The sequence below is a fragment of the Nuphar pumila genome, chromosome 15 (assembly GCF_984573655.1).
Source record: "Nuphar pumila chromosome 15, dmNupPumi1.hap1.1, whole genome shotgun sequence".
Lineage (NCBI taxonomy): Eukaryota > Viridiplantae > Streptophyta > Magnoliopsida > Nymphaeales > Nymphaeaceae > Nuphar > Nuphar pumila.
In genome coordinates this window covers 20,373,342-20,382,692 of record NC_143263.1, presented here as the reverse complement: position 1 = coordinate 20,382,692, position 9,351 = coordinate 20,373,342, and the positions used below count along the sequence as shown (strand labels likewise).

Here is a 9,351-nt window from a genome sequence, read left to right as displayed (position 1 = left end):
ACAAAATGAACCCCCTTTATAGGCCAAAGGAACTCTCATAATAATATTACATAATCAATGTATAATTAAAACTAATAAGCCTACTTCTAAACTTAGGTAGGATATACCTAAGTCACTAATGAGGGTCCATTTAAACAAGAGGTTCTTGGGCTTCTAATCCAATTAAAGAAGGAAGCTCAAGGGCCTACACAACTTCCTTGGAGGGCCTTGATGGCCTCTTTGGGTGGCACCAATTGGGTGGAGCCGGCATGTCTTTAGAGGCTTCTAGAGGGGGTACCCCACATGGGTCTCACTTGTCATTAATGAGGTGGTACCCAAGGCGGTCCCACATGGATGAGGTGGTTGCATCTTGGGTCCCATATGGCTAAGGTGGCTTGCAACAATTATAGCTCAAGTAACGAATTCAGATCGGCTTGGCTTGGATCCATTTGCATTATTCAGACCTTTGGAGATGCATCGAGCTCACCAGAGACTTGGTTTGCATCAGGAACCACTGGTTAGGGACCACAAAAATCATAGTTTATGTGAAAAATAGCTTTGGGTGTGGACCATCAATTTTAATCAAAGGGTCACTTTTAATGCTTATACAAAATTTCACAAAAGCATGGAAAATTAGCATTACAGTCATTCCCAAGTTGTGTGAATGTCCGACAATTTCGTAATTTAGTCAATAGTTCCGCATATACGAAGAATGTGAATTTTGTCCAAGGATATTTACAGGAACGCATCACGAAGGTCATATATTATATGCAAAGTTAGTACATTATTTGTGAAGTTCATTTTAGAGTGTGACATTCCTGGACATTCGCAGCATGTATATGTATATGTCGCCACAAATTTGCAGACCTCTTAGAGGATCAGTTACTTAAGGGATATTTGCATGGTAGCTCGCAAAATTTGTGAATCTGTGCAGAATTTCTGTTACAGGAGTTTCACATGACCTACACATGAATATTTGAATCCACAAATGCATGAGACGAACTTTCTGAAGTAGAACATTTCAATCAGGGCAAGTTTGCATGGGTAATGCAAAACGGAGAAGATGCACTCGTTTGATACATGAATCTACTTTGTTGGGTAGAAAACTATTCAGTTTCACAAATTTGTATGCGAAATTTGTTATGTTCATACTATTATCGTGTGATTCTACTTTTTAGTGAGAGTTTTTGATATCCAAACAGGACCGATATATCTAACAAGTACCATTATCTTTAAAAAAAAAATCAAAACCTAACATCCATGTTTGAAATCAAAACATAACCTGCTTCTGCAAGACATACTTTTTTTAAATAAAGGAATCTAACCTTCGACCACTCTTTGCATTGTTCTTTGGGTGCCATTTGCTAACCCTATAATAAACCCTCTGATCATTTCATGTACTGCCTGCTCCTCCCCTCACCACCTCGTTTAAGGGAATTTCCTTGCTGCCAGATCAGCTCTATATTTTACAGGCTAATAATTGCAGGTTAAGGTTGTGTGGATATGGAAAATATAAAAGTGGATCATGATTTTATTGTTCCTTTACACATGCTTGCGTGTAACTGGGTCGTCAGGTATACCCGAACCAAGCATGTCCAAAATCAATTAGGCTTGAACCAACCCGATTTTGATACTCATGGATTTGGATCAGATCTAAAAATCTAGAACTGTTTAAAAAATAGGTAGATTCCAAGTATGAAAAGTACAGATCCTAAATCTGATAAGACCCAGTCCAAAAGGTTGTATATAATTTATTCTCGAAACGACACCAACCTGAACCTGGTATTTACCCAAAACCGTTTCATACTCGACCCAGATGGTTTTATACAACATATACCTGAACCGACTCGAACCCCAACCCATCTTAGATGCGACACCCAAACGGCCAACTCATACCACTGATGATGAAAAATTTAAACATAGTTATCATTCATAAAAATATCATTATCATTAATTCAACAGTTTTCCTTTATCTCATTGGCGACAATTGCACATTCTTGAATCCGACGTCCTCAGGTGAAAGCACATTGCACCGGGGATAGCAGTTGCTTCATCACTGGGCAGAGCCTGATCGCTAGCAAGCATTTGCTACTTGTGTGCAGTGGAGCAGGAATCTGTACACCAGCTATGTTGTCACTGCTCGGCTTTCCTTGAACTGCTTAACATGGCTTGGCGATGGGCCTGTACTTTTTTTTTTTTTAAAGGCAAGCTGGGGTTAGGCAGACCCCTACCAGATATCTCTCAAGCCGCATGCAGCAGAGGGATTCGAACCTGAGCCTTCAGCTTGGCACAGGACCCCGCGCACCACATGGGATACCACCTGGGCAGGCCTCTAAATATCTTACCACTGAATGGAACACTCGTTCCTTGCTGTTCATTCATTCACGGTTGATCGCACCATTATTGCTATTTTGTGATACCTCATCACACCAAATTTCACTATCATTCTTAAAAAAAAAAATCTAACTTTAAAGTTTAAAATCCTAATAGAACTTGCATTAAAAACAAACCTACATATACTCAACTAATTTATACATACCCACAATTTTCAACCATACTCGTACCTGAACCAAACTAGCTCAGTTTCAGGTCTATTTATTAGACTCGATTAAAAAATGAGTCTACTCAAAGACCTGAACCATTTGAACCCAAACAGTTTTAACCATACCCAACCCAAATCCGGACCCAAATCAAATCGATACAGTTCAGATCTAATTTTTAGACCCCATTCAAAAACAGGCCTGACAAGATCCAACCCGAACCCTCAACAGATAAAATCCCTTAGTTGGAAACCAGTTGCACAGTTTCAACTCATGTAGATCAAGTGGATACCAGCATTATCATCCCGTGAAGAAAATTTCCTTAACGGTAGGCCCAAGTAACCAACTTTTTTTTTCTGTGCTACACTTCATAAATGTGAGGGAAACCGAAACCAATTACCTCAGAATACATATAGGGCAACAAGAAAGTATATATAGGGCAGCATTCTTGTGATCGTCTTCATCAAAAAGTTCTTTTCGACAGAGACAGCCGGGGCTAGGCAGATCCCTACCAGTTATAGAACCATACCATTGGGATTCGAACTTGCAACGTCCCAACACAAGGTGACGTGCACTAACAGCTCCTGCCATACAAGCGGAGCCCCCCGTTGGTGTCTTCATCAAAAAGTCACCAGGAGGAGACTTGCAACTTGATTCCTAAAAATTTCCTTCCAGGAAGTCGTCTTTCTTACGTTTTCATATAGTAGGTCATAGAATTGTTCGGTTTCAAGTTTTACATTAATACATGCAGATGATTAGAATATCAACAGATTACACTAAACGAGGCTCCTTTCTCCTTTTAAAGTATATCGTTTATATTGTTGACAAATATTCGTAAACTTTTGAGGCGTTAATCAAGAAAGAAACAACACAAGACAAACCTTTCAACTGATACTGTAATTTTCAAACCCAAGACAAAAATCCAAGGATAAGGTCATACCCAAGATACCCATACTGTATTCACTCCACATAAAATCAATGAAGACCGGGAAGGCAAGCATATTCAAGCATCACGACATAAAATACAAAATACATGAAGTCCACTGTCGCAATAGCCTACCCACACGGCGTGAGCTTTTTATTGCCAGCACCACGAGGGTTATCGTCTTTCCAGTCATCCCAAGCTCTGGCCTTATCTTGTGCAGCCTCATCATCATCATCATCAGGCGGCGCATTCCCACTGTCTTTATGCCATGAAGAGTTGGCTTCTTTTAAGATCTTGGCATTTCCCTCTTGCCACCTCTTCATCATGTCCATTTCCCGTAAGCCAGCTTCTTCAATGCTCATAGTAGGCAACCTGCATTTGAAACGAGGAAGCTAAACCGATGAAGTAGAGGTGGAGAAAGACAAAAGAAATGAATGGAAAAAAAAAACACGGAAGAAAGTTCAGAAAAGAACACTTTTCCACTTTTCACATTTTTCAATCAGAAAAGCATTTCACATATCCAACATTAATATGATTTCATAAGGGAAAATTTCCTTCGAGTGTTTGGAAAGATATTGTTATACTTTTTCTTTTTTTCCAAATGTTAGACCTTTTCATCTATATCAATTGCACTCCTGCCATACCAAACTCCAGAACTGAATAGAAGAGCTGTCTTTAATTTTTTTGTTGCCAAATTTTAATGGTGAACCTGGGAAAACATAGGAAACACATAAGAATATATGAAATTCATATATGAATAAACAAACCTTTGGTCCCAACTTAATCTCTTTCATGAATTACCTAGGAGACTTTTGAGTGTAATAAAAATATATACTTTCATGTTTTAAAAAAAAATTAGGGATCGCATCGCACCTCCTTAATTACATTAATCTGCTGTTTTTCTAATAAAGGTACACTTACTATTTCCAAAATCCCACACCATGGAAGCGTGCAACCCCACCTTCTCCTCTTTCATATATAAAAAAGAATTTCATGCTTGAGCTTTTTACACTTTAATGTTGAAGCTAAGATCAAAAACAGATAGTACTTAAGGCACTATGCCAACCCAGGTTCAACCTCAATCAGCTTATTTTCAGCCCTAATACAGAAATGTTTTGAGAGAGAGAGAGCAGCAGCATGTACCTGTGATTAGGTTGGAAAACTTGTGCAGTCATCCTCTCCCTTTCGGTACTCAGGTTCCCACCTATCATACTAGCAGGCCCAAATATAAAAGGCTGGTGTTTGTGCTCATGTACTTGAGAAGCCTTTGCACGACCTTCCAGAACATCCTGAGCAAATGTAGCACACATAATAGGCTGTGCTGGTTTTGAAAACTTAGCCTGAAGTGCTGCCTGTCTGTGCCATGTTTCTGCTTTCTTTATGCGGTCATCAAGGACAGTGCGTGTTATCTCTGTATCCCCTCCCTGCAAGCACATTGCAGAATATATCACTTCTCAATGACAAGGGATCCAAGAAGAAAACATGCATGCGTCATAACCTTGTAGAGCAATGCATAAGAAAACGAGGATGATGCATCACTTCACAATGACAAGCGATTCAAAAAGAACATGTGCATGTAATCATAACTAATGTTGTCCGTATCATTACTATGAAGAATATCGATACGATACCAGCCCGTATCATACGTTACGGGGTACAGGATTGGCACACTTAAAAAATGGCTGAATCGTATTTTTTCAGTTTTGGGTTTTAAATACCTCTTGAGAGCCTACTCCCTCATTTGTGTAGAAACCATTATAGAGGTATTCACGTACCCTACGACTCGTGAGAGTGATTTGGGGGTCGATCCGTGTGTAAAGGAAAGGGCTTTTGCACTTTGCTAACGTAAAAGTGCATTTTCACAATTTTTCCACTCAAGGAAGTGGGTTAAGGTAAAAAATCTTTATTATTAGTCAAATTACAAAGCTACCCAAAAAAAATAATGCCCCCTGCAACCCCCTTTAACTTACCGCCGCGGAAATTAGAGATTTATATAGGTAGAAATCAGGCTCCACACTCCAACAAAGATGACATCAAATGATCCAGCATAGCAATGGGGCACTCAAGTAATGAGTGAAAACCGATTGAAAATCGAGTGCAACTATTGCCATAATATTTTTGTTTATGTAATATGAAAGTATGAGTCTTGTGGCATATTTTTAATTGCAAGATATTTAATATTTTGCATTGTTCTTGTAAGATAGTTGATGTTTGATGATGTTTTATGCATCTCATAGAGACAAATGCTTCATATGTGATTTTATGGTTGCATTTTTTGCATTTCAAAATTGTTTCGTATTATCATTTTTTAAAAAATTTGCTATTTTTCTGATTTTTTCTAATTTTAAATCTTTTTTTTCAAAATTTACAATTTTTTACAATACATTTATTATTTTGAGCCCGACCAATACAGGTTACAATATGATACTTACAACCTTGGTCATAACCTTGAAGATCTAGCAATGCATAAGAAAACGAGAATGCATGCAGAGTCAAAGTGTCAAAATTCCTGGGACCATATTTATTGCCATATGGACGCAAATACAAGATAGCAACTCTAGCATAAGCTGGGAGGCAATCAGCCTCCCAACCACTAAGAAGATCCAGATGGCCAAAGTTATACAGAAGCAAGTGATAACCAATGGGCACGATTGGACACACAAATTCAAAATTTTCTTGAGAAATAGAACATGAGATCAACATATAAAAAAAGTTTTTTTCAAATAATTTTAAAAAGTAATAAAACTATTAAAATTTTATAAGAATAATCTCTGTACATATCAGAGTCACGTTAGCATGTCATAGCATGTCCGACTTGCATCACCCATGACACGCACCCAAAATGGCCTGTCACATTGACATACATGGCAACAATAGTACATGGAATCATCCATAAGAGCGTCTAGATCAAAATCCAGATATTTTATCACGGATAATTTCTGGACATTTAACATCACCATCATTTCAACCCATATAAACAAGTTGTGGATGGCAATAACAGACAAACACCAATTTTTTTTCTATTGTGCAAATCAAATCCTTCAAGTGAAGGTCTTATCTCAGAAATAAGAAAGATACAAATAGAAAGTCAAAACCATGACATTCAGACAACTTTGTGTTTCAATAAAGCCCTAACAGTGTGCAGACTAGATTTTATATTTGTATGCTATCTGGGATCCCTTATGCTGTGTGCAGTGATCAAAGATCTATCATTACTAGACCTCAATTCTCAGGACACAAGCATGCAAGGATTAGTCCCCTTAAGAAAATCCCTGTAGGGATAAAGGTAGCCCATTCACTTACCCAGAGTTTATAAACCTACCACACACAGGGGTCCCAAGAGAGAGAGAGAGAGATAACCTGTAATTTCTTCTCTTTTATGGCAGCGAGCATTTCTTCTTCCTTTTTGAACATTTCTAGCAAATCAAATGCCTGTTTAACATAATTACAATTAAGAGCCCATAGTGTAACCAACAAGGAACAAGAACATCACAGCATTCTAATATTAATTGTTAAGACATCAAAGTTCCATCAAAACCAAGAAGCTTGAGCAACCAACCTTACAAAGCGACAACGAAATACTTGTAAGCCATGCCTGCAAAACAAGAAGAACTTTGAGCAAATAATGATATCGTCAACAATACCACCAGCAGCAAGGAACATATATGCTGACATCATTTCCTAGAATAATTTATAATGTTTATGTCACTGGTGACTTTAACCAACACTCATCCATCAGCTTCATCCTCAAGTCAGTTAGCCCCCATCACCTAAATCTTTTCCCACTTTGAAGAACATATGTAGGTAAATGAAGCACTAACGTACTGGCCATCAGAAGGGCCAAAGAATGACTAACTATAAGATTATAACTTCTTCTAATAGGTAATAGAATACATACAATTGTACGACACTGTACAATGAAGCGGGATATGCAAACCAGTGGAAAAAGATGAACTTTGGCATGCATAATGCTATATCATCACAGAACGAACCCCTAGGTATTTGCTAAGAAGCACCACTGACCAAGCAAGTTAAAAAAAAAACTAACCAATATGGCTGTTCTGACTAATTAAAAGATGAATCAACAAGGCCTTCACTTGTATCATGTTCCATGATTTTTAAATTGGATGGGTGGAATGAACAAAAAGGGTAAACAGTTCAGAATTTCATAATTCCAATGGATAAGGGACAGGACCGACGGGTACATGGAAACATACATGAAGACCTTGTCAAGGAGAGAGAGAGAGAGAGAGAGAGAGAGAGAGATTTCAGGATGGGCCATCCTTTACGCATGCAAAAATGCATATCACCAAACATAATGGAACAGCCATGTTCTTTCATCAGGATTCAAAAGCTAACCTCCCTTTCTTCCTCACCATCATCATCAAGTGCATCCTCCTCTCCAACCTCAACTGTTGTGGTCAAAGTAGCTGCCCGAGATGACCTCCCTCTCCGCTCCTTCCTCTCTTTAATATCCTGCAGCTTGGATTCTGCAGCCTTCTGATGCTTGAAACGAGCAATCTGAAAATAAGGCCATCAAAGTTATAAGATCGCTCTTAGCAGTACAAAGTGAAAGGATCCAATATGTAGCATATTATAAGATTTCTACGAATTCTTCTTCCGATTGTGCAACAGATGCAACATCAAATATGGTAGTGCTGTCACATCTGCCCACTGCCAAAGATTCTGGACATCTGATATAGCCATTATATTAAATAGTTAGCACAGCGTGAACTTTTGCTTGGCACTTCATGCAAAAGCCAGTGCAAATCAGTCACTATATTTATTTTGCCCAAAAGCCTTCACACAAAAGTCCTATAATTCTCATGATAACTAACTGCCACAAATTAATAACTGTGCATCTATTTTTCAGAAGGAGAACTATATACAATCATGAACTGATAGACTAGCTGAAAATCTATTATCAGGAAAGAAAGAAAGTAGAAAAGAAGGTATATCCATGCACATAAAAAGCAATATTATTTAGACATGAAACATATTATGATTTGGCACCATATCAAAAATTAATTTTGATCAGGAATTCAACCCTAAAAAAGTAGGTTTCAGTTGGCTACGTCTGACACCTGATTGACTCAGCTAAGCCAACAAGACTGGACTTGAAGAAATTATGTGAATCTTCACCAAGTCCTGCCAAATCATAACATTGATGCTGAATCGCAAAAGAGTCTGACGAAGTGGCTACTGTCCCACTAGGCTGGCCCAAAGTCCTCAACAATTCAGCCATTCCTCCTAGATACCATAAGTAAACATATGAAGAAGGTGTTTAAAACATTATTCACGACAATTTAAATGGTAGCTCAAATTAAAGAAACAGAAGTCTTAACAAAATATCAATTAACAAAACAGATTATTGCAGCTATCTAAAAAGATACACGACTGGTTCCAGCATTATGTGTAAGCTCAACTAAATGCAGTTGATTCCTCCAAAGCTCAGGCCAGTCTTCATGACTCAACAAAGACTTGGTGAGTCATTTGCAAGTTCCTAATAGTCAGAGTTTTCTTTCACCTAAATCTTAATAGGGTGCCCTGCACCATAAGCTTCATCTGACTATTTGAAGTTGTAGCAGATACTACAGCTATTAGAGACAAAAATCTAACATATGTGATAAGAAAAAGTTCCATTCCCATGTCTACTAAAGATAGAGTTAATAAGAATTGCATCAAGGTTCTACTTGATAGTGACAGTTACAGATGTATGTTGCAACATTTTGGAAGTATATTATTTGCAAAATATCAAACCCGATTCAATGGACTTGCAGGTGTTTCATGTTCAATGGTTTCTGTGGAAAAAAATTCAGCCCTGTTATGTAAACACAAGAAGTCAAGCTGCAGTATTTAGTGCACATGGAGATAAGTCTCCTAGACAAGATGGGTTCGGTGCTATGT

The 9,351-nt window shown here is 38.0% G+C and overlaps 1 protein-coding gene across 4 annotated transcripts in view; it reads right to left on the bottom strand.

Annotated features, from left to right (window-relative positions):
• Positions 1 to 3,294: 3,294 nt before the first annotated feature.
• The window catches only part of TAP46 (2A phosphatase associated protein of 46 kD), a 36,116-nt gene continuing 30,059 nt past the window's right edge, over positions 3,295 to 9,351 (bottom strand). Inside the window, exons 5-10 of one of the 4 annotated variants that reach the window (XR_016428097.1) lie at positions 7,804 to 7,965; positions 7,004 to 7,039; positions 6,805 to 6,876; positions 4,588 to 4,868; positions 4,029 to 4,153; positions 3,739 to 3,816 (exon numbers count right to left, since the gene is read on the bottom strand). Coding sequence is in view for 2 of the 4 variants with exons in the window: in XM_089990268.1 (XP_089846394.1) it covers positions 3,576 to 3,816; positions 4,588 to 4,868; positions 6,805 to 6,876; positions 7,004 to 7,039; positions 7,804 to 7,965 (792 nt within the window). In the remaining 2 variants the exon portion in view is untranslated. Of the gene's footprint in view, positions 3,817 to 4,028; positions 4,154 to 4,587; positions 4,869 to 6,804; positions 6,877 to 7,003; positions 7,040 to 7,803; positions 7,966 to 9,351 lie in introns of all 4 variants that reach the window. The other 3 variants (XR_016428098.1, XM_089990269.1, XM_089990268.1) reach the window with 3 other exon arrangements.